This window comes from Babylonia areolata, chromosome 22 (assembly GCF_041734735.1).
Source record: "Babylonia areolata isolate BAREFJ2019XMU chromosome 22, ASM4173473v1, whole genome shotgun sequence".
In the NCBI taxonomy this organism is placed as follows: Eukaryota; Metazoa; Mollusca; class Gastropoda; order Neogastropoda; family Buccinidae; genus Babylonia; species Babylonia areolata.
The window spans coordinates 16,693,359-16,712,032 of record NC_134897.1 but is presented as its reverse complement, the minus strand read 5'-3'; the positions used below and the strand labels follow the sequence as shown (position 1 = coordinate 16,712,032).

Sequence of the window (18,674 nt, the reverse complement as noted above, 5' to 3'; positions counted from 1 at the left end):
TTTATATACACTATATTAAGTTTTCTTTTTAAATATATTCCCACCCGGACTCATATTCCTGATGAAAAAAAGAAAAAAGAACAAAAAAGAACAAAAAAAAAGAACAAAGAACACACAAAGCAAAAGCCACCCATGACAACCAGTTAAAAATCACAACCAAACCAAAAACATCCGTCAAAACTAAGAAAAAAATAAAAAAATAAAAAAATAAAAATCATCTTTAAAATATGGATTTGTCTACCTAGTGTGGGATCAAACCATTCACAGTACACAGGTCAGGAGACAGGAAACAAACAAACACACACACGGTCCTTACTTTTTCTTTCTGTTCTTTCTCCTTCTGTTTCTGGAACTTCTCCTCAACGGCTTCCAGTTCGCTGACCCAGGCTTCCCTGGGAACTTTGTGAGCCTCGAACCACACCTCTTTGGTGCTGGTGTCTGAGGGACAGTAACAGCCAATCCGTTTCCATGTGAACAATGATTGCAGTCATTACCTGTAAAAGCATGTGTATTTCAAAGGAAAAGAAAACTGATTTCTGACTTACGTCACACAGGTACGTATCCTGTGACAATTTTGTAAGAATACCCAAACTTGGATATGTTAAAGACTCATCACTGTTCAGTGGATTCAAACAGAAGATTTCTCCATGAAGGTCTCTGCAACATGTGTGTTCTACAGGTGCTCTATCAGTTTCAGAATCTGTACTGTGAAATATAAAGATTAGTCAGACTTGAGCTTAAAAAAACAACATACACATCGGTATACCAAAGAAGGCGATCAATTTATTTACGTTATGTACGACCATAAACATCCGTCTTGTTTGACCAGCCAGGGAAAGCCATGGGCAACAAATACAATGGTTGTGTTTCACGTCTGTAAGAAGAGTAGGTAAATCATGGCTCCTTACTTTCCAAGACAATGCCCACGTAGTCTCCTTCAAGGGATGCCTCACAGCGACTTGTCAGCAACTTTGTGCCTCCATCCTTGAAAGCATAAACAGTATAGAAATTTGAATACGAAACAAACAAACAAAAATAGAGTAAAAAGATCCAAAACCTTTATTTTACACACACACACACACACACACATGCATGCATGCATGCGCACACACACACACACACACACACACAACACGCACGCATGCACGCACATGCACACATGCATGGACATACACGCTCACAAGCATACATGTCAGAGACATACAAAACAAACAAAAGATTTATTCAGCAGAAGGCCATCGCATCATTTGAAGGGATTAAACACAAGCAAACAAGATATTCCATAGCTCATTCTACATGATTACTTCCCCTGTAGATCAAGTTCGAGTATTATCGTACCAAAGCGCTATTTTAATTTAGCTTATCCTTTCTTGATACAGTTGGCGTGCTGTGCCAAACTATTTGATTCATGGATTCTGGAAGCATGAAAATGAGGCATTGTTCCACAAGCCAAATCAACAATTTTCATTCAATTTTCTCTGTTTTAGTGAAACACCCTTTAAAAAAAAAAAAAAAAAAAAAAATTATTGTTTTTTTTTTTTTTAATTTTTTTTTTTATCATACTGCAGTGGTCTTATGTAGTGCTAGTGCAGGGGAGCTGTAGCAGGTATATATTTGTGGAGTGGAATAAGTTAGTGCAATACACAGTCAGAGAGAAACGATGAGAGAAACATTTCAGACACATTGACATGCAGACTAACTGACAGACAGACAGACAGACAGACAGACACAAAAGATGATGAAAGAGATTTGTATCCGGAAATTAACAATGACGCAAAGGTTTTAGAACCTAGAGTCAATTAAAACAACTTATTATTTAGAATTAATTGCCCAACAAAGACTCACGGCTGTTTCATTCAGCACTTTCACAAAGAAGAGGCAGTCACAGGCAAACAGAAAGAGGCGTGCTACAGCTGCAACACAAGGTAGTCAACATATTATTGATGATGAAGTGTAAAAATCATGAACTGTTCAGAGATTTATTTCAAGTTTATAATTTTGTTTAAGTATGCATGTGGTAATTACTGTACATGTTGGATTTTTCAAGCCTATTTCACTGGGTTACTCACAATCATGCATTTAACATGAGCATACACATGCACACACTAACAAACATGCATACACACACACACACACACACACACCATTACTAACACACACACACATACACATGTTCATGAACACACACATTCATACATGAAGACACGCATGACCACACACACACACACACACACACACACATACACACACACACACACACACACACATACACACACACACACTGACCCATGTCATCAATGGTGACCAGCAAAGAAGCAGTAGCACTGAAAGCATAGGTCTGGATGCTGGTGATTTCGGCCCCATCTTCCTCCCACTGGTTGAGCGTCTGCTGGGTCAGGGCGTCCATGGCAACCAGACCATTGGGCAGTCCAGCAAACAGGTACTTTCCATCTGTGCTGCTTGCCAAGGCTGTTGCTTGGCTTAGGAACTGTAATGTTTGGAGGTACAAAGTTCTCATTGTCACTGACTGCATAGTTGCAGAAACAGAGAGGATCTCTGATTTGTATAATAATAGCAGTAGTGTCAGCTGTTAGAAATAATACTTTTTTTGAAAAAAACCCAACAAAACAAAACAAAAAAACTTTGATAATAAGCAACAGATGAACACAATATCAAAACATCAACAGACAAACAACTAGAGTTTTGAAAAACAACAACAAATAACAATCTAATAATAAACAATTAGTAAGCACAGTAATGAAACGTGAACTGGAAAAACCACACAAAAATATAAAACAATTGCTCATCAATAATAGAATGCAAACAACAATGCATTTAAAAAAATCCTATGTGGTTTTAACATGTGGAGAGATGTGTGCATGGATGCAAGCTCATGCCTGTATTTATGTGCACAGACAGACAGACAGACATATGTGTAGGAACACATACACACACACATGTATATGGATTGGATGAATGCAATTGCGCATTGGTGCACGAACACACACCCGTACCTACACACATACATGGATCCATTTGTGCATGTGTGTATAAATGCATGAATGCACATGCACACTCATTCAGAAATATGTACAATATATACAGAGGTCTGCATCTAAATGTTCTCATTCCAATCCCTGTCACACAACTGCAAACACACACACATGCATGCACAGCCACACCCAAACATACATATGTTTGAAAATATACACGTACACCTCAGAGACTCAAGACGTGCTTGTATCTCTTATCCATTCTCATTCTGCAACAAAACAAAAGCAAAACAAAACAAACAAACAAGCACTCACTGGTAAATCATTAGGCTTGTCATACTTCGGTGGTCGAATTTTCCTTTCATCAGCAAGACGCTTGTTTTCTTTCATTTCTATGATATCCCACGCATCTTCTAGAAGCTTGTTCAACACCTTGTCGATCATGCGGTAAGGCTGGGGCAAGCTATCTCGCATCTGATCGGGATCCTGAAGATAATCATCATCCTCTTCGTCCGACATTCTTTCCAGCGAAGTCGGCGTGAAAGAGAGATTCTTTCTAATATACACAGGCATGATGGCTGTCAAATATCGCTAACACTTATGATAAAGAAATTAAGCAGCTCCAGTATACAGGGACAAGTTCAAAGACGGTGTAATCATCAACCAACAGTTCCCCTTTCGATCACGAAACTCAGGACGCTGTTACCAAGACCGCCATTTTGCAAACAGGATATGACGATTCCGCTTGGCAAGGGAAATAACTTTTACTGAGCGCACTGCACTTCCTTGGTTACGGTATGTCGTCAACTCGCTCCTAAACAGTGCTTGTTCAAGGATACATTGTAATGTGTGATTAGATATACATGTTTCCTTGTTGTAGTTTTCTGTCATCGTCTACTAACGCACCTTATTTTCGTTTGTACTAAGGGTGTGCTTTTGCCTTGTTGTTTAGACACATCTTGGGGAATCTGATCTTGCCGATTTACAGGAAGGAGGAATCCAGCCAAAGCCATCAAGATGATGGTCGGTCAGAGAACCCGCAGGACCCGAGAATATACCGGGCCTGCTCCGCAGTCTGTGGCCATCGTGAGTTTACCTTAATTTCCTGTGTTTAAATCTAAGTGATAAAATAAAAATCTGACCTGTTTTTTGGGTGGGGAGGGGGCGTTGGTGGGGGGTTATATATCTATATATATATATATATATTTTTTGCAGTTGTTTGTGTATCAATTTGATTGGATTTAATTAACTTATTTGTGTAAATAGAAACGAGGAAGCTAATTTCAATCTTGATTACTTTTCTCAAAGGAGAATATCATAAAAATGAAATTATGCTTCCATGATGTTTGGGTTAGAATGTTTTGTTATGATCAAAACTAGGTGAAATTATAATGACTGCACAAGAAACTTCAAATTTATGTAGTAGTAGTAGTAGTAGTAGTAGTAGTAGTAGTAGTGTAGGGACTGGCATTTGACTGCCTAGTCCTCACGGCCTTTATTATGTCCCCTTCAATATTGGTCTCCTTTTATTATACAGGCAATACTCACAACCGTTAGAGGAATGAAAAGAATATGACCTCAAAACCTGTTCTGTGTAAATAAATCTGCAGAGATAAGGCTTATAGCAAAGAGAGAGCCATAGGTGATTTGTTACACCACGTAACATACCAACCTAAAAATGGTACAGACACCATAATTCTCTTCTCTTTAGTTTGTTCATCAGAGAGACTTGGCATATTTTCCACAATAACCTTGTTGTGATAGGCTAAATGGAGTGTTTAGTTCAAACATTCTACTAACACATGAGGATGTGCCAAAATCATTATTGGACTAAAACCTGGCAAAGGATTCTACAATATTGATAATTCTAAGTATCAGTTAAAACTTGCTGAAATGGAGAGTAGTTTAGGGGCTTCGTGTCATGACAATATTGAGTATTAGGAGGCCATAAGTCAAGAAAACATATGAATGGGTTTTTCTTATACTATTCAAAACAACAAAAGATAAATCTAGTCTTCATATTTGTGGGTATTTCTCATAATATTCAAAACAGTAGAAAAAAAAAGTTGATGATATCATTATCATTGTACAAGACATTTATCTGTTCAATTAAAAAATGTGGTAACATCAGTTAGACCCCAAAGATGAGAAAACAAAGTATATGTTTATGAATAGTTGTTTTGCAACACATTTTTGTTGGACTAACTTAGTCTTAACTTCATAGAGTGGAAAGAAGCGAGATAATCTGAGCACGCTGGTTCAAATCACGGCTTAGCCGCCAATAGTTTCTCACCCTCCACTAGACCTTGAGTGGTGGTCTGGATGCTAGTCATTCAGATGAGACAAAAACCGAGGTCCTTGGTGCAGCATGCACTTAGCACACGTAAAAGAACCCATGCCAACAAAAGGGTTGTTCCCAAAAGGGTTGTTCCATTTCGATAGGAAAAACAAATAAAACTGCATGCAGGAAAAAATACAAAAAAATGGGTGGTGCACTCAGTGTAGGACTCACTCTCCATGGGGAGAGCAGCCCGAATTTCACACAGAGAAATCTGTTGTGACAAAAAAGAAAAAAAAACAAAAAAAACAAATACAAATAGTTTGTAGAGACGGGATAACAATTTTCAAGGCACAGAGATCAATGAGTGAGAAGTGATTTAATTGATACTTTTTAGATTCTTTTTTGCCACATTGACATCATAACTTCCATTGATATATTCTAAATATATGTGGATAACTTTTGTAATTAAAGCTGATAAGTAACAAAAATATTCTATTTGATAATATATGGAAAAAAAGATCATTTCATTATGATTGTATGTTTAAATAATGCCTGGATAAAAACAGGCAGAAGAAATGAAAATGCATTATCAGCACTCTTTTTATAACAAAGGTTTTTCTTTTACAGAGAGCTCGACCGCCAAACAAGCGTCCTCCTGAATACTTGATCCTTGAGAGTCGAAAGAAAGATGATTACCTGAAGGAAATGGAGAACCAGAAATTGTACAACGAGTTGTGTGATCTGAAGAATGAGTGGGAAAGATGCACAGATAAGAAAATTGTTCTGAATAATGTTCGACGTGAAGTTGGTAAACGCTTGAAAGATCATGAATTCAGCATTGAGGAAAGGCGGGAGAGGTATGTTTTGATACTTCTTGCCATATGAAGAAAAAAAGTATAAGCTCTTGTTTATAATATCTGTGTTTGTTGTTTAGATTAATGAGAAATTGACTGGCCTAACTATTGATTAATGAGAAATTGACTGGCCTAACTTTCCCAATTTTTTCTTTGTTCCTCTATGTGTGTGTGTGTGTGTGTGTGTGTGTGTGTGTGTGTGTGTGTGTGTGTGTGTGTGTACTTGCATGCATTCTACTTTTCTTCTTTCAATTACATGAACAACATAAACTCACTGATGACTCCATCATGGTTAATGCACGCTGGGCATTTTCATGTTTCCAAAACCCACCGAATACTGAGACGGATCACAGGATCTTTAACGCGCATATTTGATGTTTGCATGCGTACACAGATTTGTATTTGTATACAAATGTGTGTACGCATGTAAACATCAAATATGCGCACATGAAGGGGGTTCAGGCACTAGCAGGTGTGCACATCTGTTGACTTGGGTGATTGGAAAAAAATCTCTACCCTTCTACCCACCAGGTGTGCCAAACCAGGGATCAAACTCAGGAAACTCAAGCAGAGTCCAGTGCTCTAACCATTCAGCCACTACACCCGTTGTGTGTGTTTGAGAAAATAATAATAATAATAATGTTTTATTTTTATACAGTGCTATAATACAAGCATAAGCAAGCTGTAAGCGCTTTATGATCCAGTACCTAAAGTGAAACAAGAAAGCATATAAAAAGTAGTAGAAACATAAAACAGATTCATTAATATTATATAAACACATTGCATAAAACTCACAAAGTAACATACTCTCAATACTACAACAGTTACTCACACTCACATAAACACACACACACACAGACACACACACATGATTAAACGGCCAAGATAAAAGCAATTTTCACTTAAAATACATACATGTAAAAAAGGAGCATAACTGTAATTTGCATGCCATAGATTTTGTAAATATTGTAAAATAAAGTTTTGGATAGAAAAGGTAAAAGGGGTAAAAACCGGGTCATTCTCCCTTTTGAACCACACCACCACCATCTGTCTACCCACCCCCATTCTCTCTACTCAACCATCATACACACATTGCCTTGGGCCTGGGACAACAGCACTATTTGAGTTATGACAAGTATTTTTTAAAGAGATAAGTTTTAAGATTTGCTTTAAAGGTAGATAGATGAGTTGTTTATCTGAGAGCAATAGGCAGAGAATTCCAAGAGAGAGACTGAGCATGCACCTGTTTGTATGCATAGACACATGTGCTTGTTTATTTGTGCAGATGCTTGCTGTTGATACATGTAGATATGTGTCCACCACAAATTCATTCATCAGCTATGTATTTTACCAAAATATCACTTTTGCGTGTCAGTTTTCATTTTAACCGTTTTATTTTACACCTGCAAAGCTAGAATATATATATTTAACATTTGAAAAGTTAGCTTTGTTCTAACAACATAGTTTACTCGATAATGATTATAATTTTTTTTATAAAATGTATAATCTTGCGTAATGAAACTTTAATGCACTTGATTTACACCAGTGCTTTGCATTAACAGCCACTAATGTGATGTTTTCAGGTTGCGTGAGTTGCTGGGGAGAGAGGAACAGGAGTACATGGCAGCCATGGAAGCTATGGAGGAGACCACGCTGGAACGCCAGGCCAAAATGAGAGAACGGGCAAAGTCTTTGAAAGAAAGGAGAGAGCATGAGAGACTTCAGTTTGTGCAAGACAAATACGACCAGCAGTTCAGGTAACTCAGAGCACATATATAGATCTGTTGCTTTTGTGTGTGTGTTTGTTTATGTTTGTATGTGTATGTGTGTGAGTGTATGTGTGTGTCAACATAATAGAATAGAATAGAATAGATTTTATTGTCATGAAACCTTAAGGTTTATAAGACACAAATGCAACGGTAAATGAATGAATGAATGAAAAGCACACAATTAATTAATCAATTAATGCAATAAATTGCGACAGCATTCATAAACAAATTTTCATAATCTTGTTTGTATATATTCATCATCTGTTAGCATCACCTGACCGGGAATATTTCCTGTGATATTCAACCATCACTCAAAATCGTGTGTGTGTGTGTGTGTGTGCGTGTGTGCACGCGCACGTGCGCACACACATGTGTGCATGTACTTGTGCATGTGTGTGTGCGTGTGTGTGTGTGTGTGTTAAATCAAGTTCCTGGTTTATCATTTCATCAGAAACTTGAGAAAGGCTAGCACCCAGACCGTCACTCAGTCATGTGTGTGTGTGTGTGTGTGTGTGTGTGTGTATCAAATCAAGTTCCTGGCTTATCATCTCATCCGAAAGGCTAGCCCCCAGACCACCACTCAAAGTCTAATGGAGGGGGGAATAAAACCCATGGTACATATATTGGATTTGAACCCATGGACTCTTGTTTCCCAGTCAGGCACATTACCACTAGGCCACCACTCCACGGAGTTATAGATAGGTACCAAGAGTGAACAGCACCAAACACTTGGTCTGCTGTTGAACTGCATGGAAATGGAAACTGTCACTGTGAAAACTGCGGAAAAAATCAAGAGAAACCTACTGCTATGGACATGGTACAGTTATCAAAAGGAGCAAGGTGGCAGGATGGATAGTATGCTTAAATGCCGATTAAGTGTCCATGAGGGTGTGAGTTCAAATCCTGATCTTGCCCTTTCTTCCACATTTGACTTGAAAAATCAAACTGAGCATCTAGTCATTGGGATGAAATGAGAAACCAAGGTCCCGTGTGCAGCATGCGCTTGGCACGTTGGAAAAGAACCCATGGCAACAATGGAGTTTCCCTCTTTCAAATTTCTGTTAACTCTCTCCATATGAACGGTGAAAGAGACGACGTTAACAGCGTTTCACCCCAATTACCATCATCAAAATATTGCAAGTGGAAGGCTCTTATACTGAAGAGGTGAATGTTGACAAAGAATACCACAATTCTGACGACGGAAGCTAAAGGTTGGGTCATTCAGACACCCACTGGACATCCGAGCGGTCTGTGTAGAGGAGAAGAGAGGACTGGCCGTGCTGAGTGAGTTAAAGAAATCCATTCTGATAGGTACACAAATGCATGCACTCAAGGCCTGACAAGCGCACCAGGGTTATGCTGCTGGTCAGGCATCTGCCTAGCAGATGTGTTGTAGTGTATATGGATTTTTCCGAACACAGCGATTCCTCCTTGAGAAACTGAAACTGAATCTATCAATGTTAGTTTAGACATTTTTGATATCAAGAAACAAGACAAAATACAGTGTTCAATAAAGAAAAAAAGAAGACTTGAGCAACTACAAGCCTGAGCTTGACGTATATCGTGCTCTTTCATGTGTTACAAATGATCAACAAACACAACGGCGAAAATACACACAGTACTAAACTATCAGGGTTGGTTTGTGCATTGCAGAGCACAGTGTGAAGAACTGAGGTCCACACTGTCCAAGAGGGAGCAGGACATAGTGTGTGCTGAGCGGATTGAGCAGCTGAGACTGAAGGAGATAGAGGCCAAGGAAAAGAAAGCTCATGACGACCTGTACGCACAGCTCTGGGAGAAGGACCGGCAAGAAAAGGTGGGTTGGGCTGGTTGGCTGTGTGTGTGTGTGTGTGTGTGTGTGTGTGTGTGTGTGTGTGTGTGTGCACCAGTGAATGTGTAACATTGGAGTAGTAAGAGCTGCAGTTAATGAGGTTAAAAGCAGTTGTTTTTGTGACCTGTTCAGATTGTTTTCAATTCATTTGCTTAACATTTAAGATTTTTAAGATATAGCCTTTTCAAAGAGGTAAAAACAGAGCTTTGAACTACATTGTGCAGAAATTACCATTGCAAAGATGTATTACCCCAGTATGTTAGAAATGTTGATTTTTCTTAAATATCTTAACAAGTCAGTGAGTTTGATGTGGCTTGTGTGCATGTGTGTCCATGTGTGCTTACATGCATGCATGTGTGTGTGCGTGCGTGTGTGTGTGTGTGTGTGTGTGTGTGTGTGTGTGTGTGTTGTGTTTACATTTGTATGGTACGTGTACATTTGTGCACATGTTCATACATTAAAGAACACCCATCAAGTATCAGTCATTGCTGTCAGAGTCAGCTACTTGAAACACAATGACCTGTTCACGTGACAGATGGCTCGGGAAGAGCGCGAGGCCCAGGCAGCTCATGAGCGTAACCGTGAGACGCTGGACGTGCTGCGGAAACAAATGGCGGCTCTGGAGACACAGAAGGAAGAAGAGAAGAGGCTGAAGGAGGAGGAACTGCAGCTGATGGTGAGTTTCCTGCATGCGTTTCTGTTAACCTTCTTTGTATCCATTCTGCTTGTGAACTTTGCTGGGGATTGTTCTGTGTTGTGACAAATTATGTATGGATGTTTCTTTTCATGTTCCCATTAATGCATTGTGCATATACATTGTATAAATATCATTGTTTGTAAAGGGCCCATATCTGTAGGGTTAGGTACTCATAATCATCATTACCTACTGAAGCGACTAGATACACACTTCACACACATATTCACTCTGTCAGCAGAGAGATAGATACCATTATATCGCACTCTATCATAATCATGATGACCTACTGAAGCGACCAGATACACACTTCACACACATATCTGCCCTGTCGGCAGAGAGATAGATATCATCATATCGCACACTATCATAATCATTATTACCTACTGAAGCAACCCGACACACATTTCACACACATACGAGGGTCATTCAAAAAATAAGGTGAATTTTTCGGAAAAGGACTTCTAATACAGATAGAAGCTTACTCTTTTTTTTTTCTTTCAGCGTAGTCTCCCAGCACTGTCACACACTTTTCCCATCTGTGCACAAGCTTCCGTATTCCCTCAGCGTAAAAATCTTTGGACTGATGTCTCAGCCAGTCGCTCAACACTTTTGACTTCATCGTCACTTTCAAACTTCGTGCCTCTCGTGAACGCTTTCAAGGGACCAAACAGGTGAAAGTCTGAAGGGGCAAGGTCTGGGCTGTAAGGGGGATGAGGGAGCAGTTCCCAGCCCAGCTCGTTGATGGTCTGCACCGTTCGGGCTGCTGTGTGAGGCCTTGCGTTGTCATGATGCAAGATGACTCCTTCTGACTGATGACCCCTGCGTTTGTTCTTTATGTCTTTCTTGACCTGCCTCAGCAGTTCACAGTAGTTGGCACTGTTCACAGTGCTTCCTTTCTCAAGGAATGAAATGGTGATTGGGCCTTGCATATCCCAAAAAACGCTGAGCATCACCTTCCTCGTGGACTGCTGGGACTTGAACTTCTTCTTCACTGGAGAGCCTACGTCCTTCTTTAAACAATTTAGCCCACTTGTAGACATTTTTTCGGCTGAAACATGTGGCACCATACACAGTTGACATTCTCCTATGAATTTCAACTGGTTTGCACCCTTCAGCAACCAAAAACTTGATAACTGACCGCTGTTCAATCCTGGAGCATGCTTCTTGGTCGGCCATCTTTGTTAATCGCCAAAACTCTCAAAGTTTTTTTTAATCTGCAAAACAAATTAAATCCATGTGAAAAAGAAGTAAAACAAAAAAAGAAAAAGAAAAAAAAAGTAAGCTTCTATCTGTATTAGAAGTCCTTATACCGAAAAATTCACCTTATTTATTGAATGACCCTCGTATTCACCCTGTCGGCAGAGAGATTCCATTTGTCTGAATATCGCACACTATCATAATCATCATTACCTACTGAAACAACCCCAGACCCACTTCACACACATATCCAACATGTTGGCAGAGAGATAGATACCATTATATCGCACACTATCATAATCATCATTACCTATTGAAACTACCAGAGACACACTTCACATATGTGATGGGGTGGTAAGGTGGTGTTAGAGAAGGTGAAGACAGGTAGAAGGTGTTAGCAGAAGAGAGCTGCAGCCAGGCAAGGTAGACTCGGGAAGGCAGTGCGCTGGTTTTCTTCTTTTCTTCTTTCATTCTTCCAGGCCAGAAGAGTTCTCTGTTTGTCTGGCACTCGCTCACTCCTTATATTCTGTTCCGCCGAACCGCAAAGCCAGCGCCGCGAAGCGACTCACGAAACCGGCCCTCCGCGAGCCTTGAGGGGCCAAGCTTGTGTTTGTTTGACCAAATTTAGCGGCTTCTGACTTTCGGCTCGGGGAACTAACATAGACATATTATATATCACACAAAACTACAAGAGACGAGCATTTTCTTAAGCTAAACCATTTTCTACAAAAATAATGTAGTTAAAAACTGTAAACAAAAAGAGTCACTGAATGAACGAGCTTTTAACGAGTTAATGTATCATTTTTGTACATTACAACAATTAATACGTCGCGATATGTAATATAATTGCAACAATTAAGTAACTGAACATCCTAAATTTCCAACTATATAAAAATCATCTATAGAATCTGCTTCTAGAGTAAAGATTTTTTTATGTAAAAATTCAAGAGAAAACTCAGCGGACAGCTCCCGTGTCGGCACCGCTTGGCGGTGCTTTTGGCACTTGTGATCGACAATGAAATAGGCCTACTTCGTTTAAACCAACTACAACACAACTATACATGTATGATACGAATCAGACTGATAACAGAAATGCAAACATCTGCAAGACACGCTATAAAAATGTCTAGGTATTGTAAAAACGTATTTTGCTCAAATCGGCACTGACGAATTCCAATGGCTTGAAGAAGAGATAGTTTTGTGGGGCCGAAATACTGTCAGACATTTCGTACTATCGCATGCCTGTAACTTAGGTGTACATGGAAAGCGATACACGAGAAGAAAGCTTAATCATTTACATTTTAATGCACAATCTAAATTCCACGGCAACTATATCGATTTATAGAAAACGAGGTATTTTATATGTTTCAACTGAGTGGATTTCGAAGATCGCGCCAAAACTCATTCACATAAATAGTAGTTTAAAAAAAGTTATAGGCTTTCTGGTCAAATGATATCATTACATTTGAGAAGTATGATCGTTCTGAAGTCCCATAACATAAAACTATAATCTCATCTATAAGGAAGTGTTTATAAAGTTTAACAAATTGAGGAAAATCATCATACGGTTCCCTGTAAAGGGAGATAACTTGTGACCGATTTACAACTTCCTTAGTAACCTTCGGCGAGTCACAAAAGTCGTCTGCTAAGCTGGCCCAACGAAGATTGTAGCCAACCCGGCTACACATACATATCCGCCCTGTCGGCAGAGAGATAGATACCATTATATCGCACACTATCATAATCATCATCACCTACTGAAGCAACCAGCCACACATGTCACACACATATCCGCCATGTCGAGAGATAGATACCATTATATCGCACACTATCATAATCATCATTACCTACTGAAGCAACCAGCCACACATGTCACACACATATCCGCCATGTCGGCACAGAGAGAGAGATACCATTATATCACACACTATCATAATCATCATTACCTACTAAAGCGACCAGAGACACACTTCACACACATATCCACCCTGTCGGCAGAGAGAGCAAGTGGCGCTGAGGAAGATGGAGGAGGCGGCAGCTGCAGAGGAGAAGCGACGACGGCAGCAGGAGAACCGTGACATGCTGGACCTGTCGCTGAAGATGAAGATGAAGAAGAAGGCCAAGGAGGAACAGGAGCAGCTGGCCTTCGACCTCAAGATGCTGGAACAGCTGCTTGAGGAGTCCAGGAACGAGGCCAAGGAGCAGCTGCAGCGCAAGGTGGGTTCAAGGGTTTTTGCTGGTGAGTGCTGGCTTTGGTGGTGAAGGTGACGGGTGCAATAGCCAAGTGGTTAAAGTGTTAGACTTGCATTCTGAGGGTCCCGGGTTTGAATCTCGGTAACGGTGCCTGGTGGGAATAGTGTGATGCATGCTGGATATGTTCTTCTTTTCATACCTTCCAAATGCTGACATTATTATTATGATGATGATGATAATTATAATTGTTATCATTATTATTAGTAGTAGTAGTAATAGTAGTAGTAGATAGTAGTAGTAATAGTAGCAGTAGATATAAGTAGAAGTAATACTAGTAGCCAACGGCCATACCACGTTGAAAACGACGCCGGTTCTCGTCCGATCACCGAAGTTAAGCAATGTCGGGCCCGGTTAGTACTTGGATGGGTGACTGCCTGGGAACACCAGGTGCTGTTGGCATTACATGTACTTTGAGCCCAACACTCGGCTTATATCACAGATTGACATAAGTTTACATTTGGGCCAACAGCAAAGTGAGAACTGTATTATCAATGGTTTCTTCAGTCAATGGGAAACCATTTACAGCTTAGTCTCTTGTGCAGGACTATGACTCTCAAACTAGGAGGCAAAATTGCACTGGCTCTTAGTGCTGCAGCCTTGTGGGTTAGTTGTCCTTTGGGAACCATCCCAATGCTGACTGTCCTAAAACCCTCTTGGCTGAGAGAGTGGGGATGTACTTGGGCAAGACACTCTCCACTATAATCAAATTCTAGCCCAGATAGTCAGAACAGCAGTTGCTCCTCTGCTGTTCTGATGGTCATAGTCGGACACGACTGACTATCATATATAATACTAGTAGTACTGTTAATATCATTATCATTCTTCTGCTTCTTTTACACTCAGGGCCTGACTCAAGTGCGTTGGGTTATGATGCTGGTCAGGCATCTGCCTAGCAGATGTGGTGTACCGTACAATAATTATGGATTTTGTCTGAATGCAGAGAGACTGAAACTGAAACTGTATTGCGCATGTGCACATCACACCCACACTAACCCTGCGTCACCAACCTTCACAGATCGAACTGCGGGAGGAAGACCGCCGCTACAGGGACTACCTGGCGCGCATGGTTCAGGAGGAGAAGCAGAAGGAGCGAGAGCTGGAGCGTCTCATCCAACAGGAGGTGGAGGCCGCCTGGCAGAAGCGCATCGCCCAGTGGAAGACGGAGCGCCTCATGCGGCGCAAACTGCTGGAGGAGGTCATGGTTGCCCGCAGCCAGCAGATCCAAGAGAGACGTGAGTTTGGTGGAGGGGTGGTTGTTGTTTTTTGTGTGTGTTGTGTGTTGGGTTTGTTGGTTGTTGTTGTTGTTGTAGGTGGTGGTGGTGGTGGTCGTCATCAAGGTTTGCAGCCAACAGATCTAAAAAGGTGTGAGTTTGTAGAGGGTGTTTTTTTTTGCATGTTGTGTGTCGTGTTTGTTGGTTGTTGTATTTGTTATTGGTGGTGGTGGTCGTGGTCATGGTTTGCAGCCAGCAGATCTAAGAAAAATGTGAGTTTGTGGAGGGTGTTTTTTGTGTTGTGTGTTGTGTTTGTTGTTTGTTGGTTGTTGTTGTTGGTGGTGGTGGTGGTGGTGGTTGTGGTGTTCGTGGTTTGCAGCCAGCAGATGTGTGTGTGTGTGTGTGTGTGTGTGTGTGTGTGTGTGTGTGTGTGTGTGTAGATGGTGGGGCCTGTGTATGTACGTTTATTGGTTGAGGGTTAGTCCTGTGAGACTGCAGAATGTTGCATGTGTGCTGTGTATCATTATGTGTGTGTGTGTGTGTGTGTGTGTGTGTGTGTGTGCTGTGTATCATTATGTGTGTGTGTGTGTGTGTGTGTGTGTGTGTGTGTGCACTCAGGCATATGCTCCTCTTTGTGTGTATGTGTATGTGTTTTGCTGTTTTTCTTCTGTTTCTTTCTCCTTAACATAAACAATAAAAGAAACCTTCTGTTCTACACACAATATGAAAACGAATTGTTGTATTTAGTCATAAAACAGATGGTCAGGATTGGAAGGTGAAAGTACTTATGTCAGATCAAAGCATTTTTTTTTCTTTCATTCTTTTTTGTCCTGTTTCCTGTGATATCTGGAGAGAGAGAGAGAGAGAGAGAGAGAGAGAGAGATGTATTATGTGTGTGTGAACATGTCTAAATGCATATGAATATCAAAAGTGTCGTTCTGCTTTTCTTTTCTAGTTTAACCATGCAATAATGGCATTCATGTAACTGAAAACAGTCTGAAAAAACACCAAAAATCAAAACACTTACTGGACTTTCATGGAAAGAGAAGGAATTGGGATCCATGAAAGCATCAAGAAAGATCTGGCATCCATGAAAGCATTGGGAAAGAAATGGCATTCATGAAAGCATTGGGAAAGAACTGGCATTCATGAAAGCATTGGGCATTCATGAAAGCATTGGGAAAGAACTGGCATTCATGAAAGCATTGGGAAAGAACTGGCATCCATGAAAGCATTGGGAAAGAATGGGCATTCATGAAAACATTGGGAAAGTAATGGCATTCATGAAAGCACTGGGCATTCATTAAAGCATTTGGAAAGAATTGGCATTCACGAAAGCAATGGGAAAGAAATGGCATTCATGAAAGCATTGGGCATTCATGAAAGCATTGGGAAAGAATTGGCATTCATGAAAGCATTGGGAAAGAAATGGGAATCATGAAAGCTTTGGGCAATCATGAAAGCATTGGGAAATAATTGGCATTCATGAAAGCATTGGAAAAGAACTGGCGTCCATGAAGGCATTATAATTTCATTGCAACTCGCATTACAGTGGCTGAGAACAACCGCCGCAAGGCCGAAAACGAGAAGGAGCGTGTGGCACTGCTGCGATCCATCGAGGAGAACCGTCAGTATGAGATGGAGCAGGCGGCGAAACGCATGGCCGAGAACGCCCGCTACCAGAGCGACCTCCAGGACCAGATCCATTACAACAGCCAGATGCGTGACGAGCGCCGCCGCAACGAGGAGTTTGAGTTCCTGATGGGCATGCAGGCGGAGAAGGAGTACCAGGAGAAGCTGAAGAGCGCTCTGGACAATCCCACCTTCGATCGGCTCCACCCCATGCGCCGGGCCATGTTCAACTAGAGGGGCAGTGTCAGGGCCTGGGTCAGGACTGTTTGTGTCTTGCTGTTGGGTGTCCGTCTGTGATATGTGTGGTTTTTTTGAATACTTATTATTTGTCACCGGCTATGACATTTTTTTTTTGTTGTTTTTTTAATACGTATTATTTGTCATCTGTTATGACATGTTTTTTTGTTGTTGTTTTTTGACTGGCCCAAGAAACCAGCAGAGAAACAGGCTGGTGAACTGTTTGTATACATTCTTATTAAAAAAAAAAAGCATTGCCCTAAGAAAACTCCGGGGAAGGGAAAATTGTTAGCTGTTGACATTGTTGAATAAAATCAGGGAAAGTGTTAAATATTTGATGAGTTAATTTTCAGCTGTGTTTGAACTTCATTGGAAATTTTAAGTTTGCTTTTCTTGATTGAGTCAAACGTTCTGTTATCTTCTGTTATGTTTTATAAGAATCAAGTAAAATTTTGATTAAATTGTTCATAGGGAAACAGCAGTAGTTTGGTGTGTGCTTCATGCTCGTCAGTTAAGATTATGTTGAATGTACATACTGAAGTATTTTTGGAAAAAAAACACAACAAACTTGTAGCATTGTTACATATTGATATCTTTCTTTTCGATAACCAAATCAAGTTAATTGTAGCCACTGTTTATTATTTCTGGTGCAGATTTGATGTGGGGTTTACACAGCACCAGTGTTGTTGTTTTTTTGTTTGTTTTTTTAATCTAACATTTCATTGCTGTTTTGGTCTTTCTTTTACAACTGTATTTAGATGTGTGGGATTTGTTCTGTTCTGTTTGTGAAATGAATTTCTATAAAGAAATTGCTATTTTTTTGGGGAGGTGTGGGGAGTGTTTATAAGGGGTAATGGTTTTGGGGGTGGGATTAGGGGGGTGGGATTTGGGGGGGGGGGATTAAGGAGCCAGGAGTGGGAATGGAGACAGAGGGAGATTGGAATGATTGTTAGCCTGTTTCTAAAATAGATTAAAATAATTAGACAAGTGAATAAGTATTGTAGGTTACCAATGTATCCATCCAGTAAGCTAAGCTGAAAACAAATTTTTATATTGTTTGTTATGTTTGTTTAGGAATGCACAGGGCATGAAAAGATAATGTGAATGTAAAATGTCATGTTGCTCGGTCAGTTGGGGATGGGATTCTGTTTTTAAACATTTTGCTCACACGAACAGCAATATGTCATTTGTTTTCACATACAAAATATTATAGTATGTATATATACATACTAGTATGTATATTTCTGGTATGTATATACAATTTGATTGTAAATAAAAACCGCACACATATGTGTGTACTATTTTATTTCATTGTGGCTGATCTCTCTAACATTCCTGTCTCTCTTGTTCTGGGAGAAAGCTGGACTTGTTTTATTAAGTTACCCACCAGGATTTCTCTGCCATTAGCACAATCTGCTTACTTTTCATAATTATTATTAGCAATATTTTGATAGTACAGTTTATCATAAATTTCACTGTGCATTTGCAACACTGAAAAGTTGACATTCATATAAGTCTCTTTGTAGTTGAATACTGACTGATCTCTCTCTCTCTCTCTCTCTCTCTCTCTCCTCTCTCTCTCTCTTTCTCTCTCTCTCTCTGTTGCAAAATAGGTGATGTAAAATGTATGCATGTGAAAACCGTACTGTCAGAATGTAGGGAAGTATAGTCACAGGTCAATACATTATTTGTTCAGTGCAGTTCAGATTGGATTAGAGG

General features: G+C 40.1%; 2 protein-coding genes and 1 non-coding gene across 4 annotated transcripts in view; 2 read left to right on the top strand and 1 right to left on the bottom strand.

Annotated features, from left to right (window-relative positions):
- Positions 1-3,708, bottom strand: part of LOC143296936 (WD repeat-containing protein 93-like) — a 24,806-nt gene extending 21,098 nt beyond the window's left edge. For both annotated transcript variants that reach the window (XM_076608969.1, XM_076608968.1), the window contains exons 1-5: positions 3,309-3,708; positions 2,287-2,488; positions 1,846-1,913; positions 909-984; positions 317-438 (exon numbers count right to left, since the gene is read on the bottom strand). In XM_076608969.1, coding sequence (XP_076465084.1) covers positions 317-438; positions 909-984; positions 1,846-1,913; positions 2,287-2,488; positions 3,309-3,566 — 726 coding nt within the window. In that variant the 5' untranslated portion in view covers positions 3,567-3,708. The remainder of the gene's footprint in view (positions 1-316; positions 439-908; positions 985-1,845; positions 1,914-2,286; positions 2,489-3,308) is intronic.
- Positions 3,709-3,814: 106 nt separating this feature from the next.
- Positions 3,815-18,261, top strand: LOC143296937 (cilia- and flagella-associated protein 53-like). Its single transcript, XM_076608971.1, has 8 exons — positions 3,815-4,079; positions 5,902-6,131; positions 7,712-7,885; positions 9,551-9,713; positions 10,264-10,404; positions 13,621-13,839; positions 14,891-15,107; positions 16,639-18,261. Exons 1-8 carry the CDS (start codon positions 4,011-4,013, stop codon positions 16,950-16,952), a joined length of 1,527 nt encoding a protein of 508 aa, XP_076465086.1. The 5' UTR covers positions 3,815-4,010; the 3' UTR covers positions 16,953-18,261.
- On the top strand, positions 14,153-14,274 carry LOC143297537 (5S ribosomal RNA). Its single transcript, XR_013057286.1, has one exon. It is a non-coding gene; the product is annotated as a 5S ribosomal RNA (ribosomal RNA).
- Positions 18,262-18,674: the final 413 nt, after the last annotated feature.

Coding starts and splice junctions, on each gene's coding strand:
- LOC143296937 (XM_076608971.1), top strand. CDS start 4,011: ATGATGGTCGGTCAGAGAACCCGCAGGACCCGAGAATATACCGGGCCT. Junction 9,714..10,263: donor AGAAGGACCGGCAAGAAAAG/GTGGGTTGGGCT, acceptor TTCACGTGACAG/ATGGCTCGGGAAGAGCGCGA. Junction 15,108..16,638: donor CCAGCAGATCCAAGAGAGAC/GTGAGTTTGGTG, acceptor CTCGCATTACAG/TGGCTGAGAACAACCGCCGC.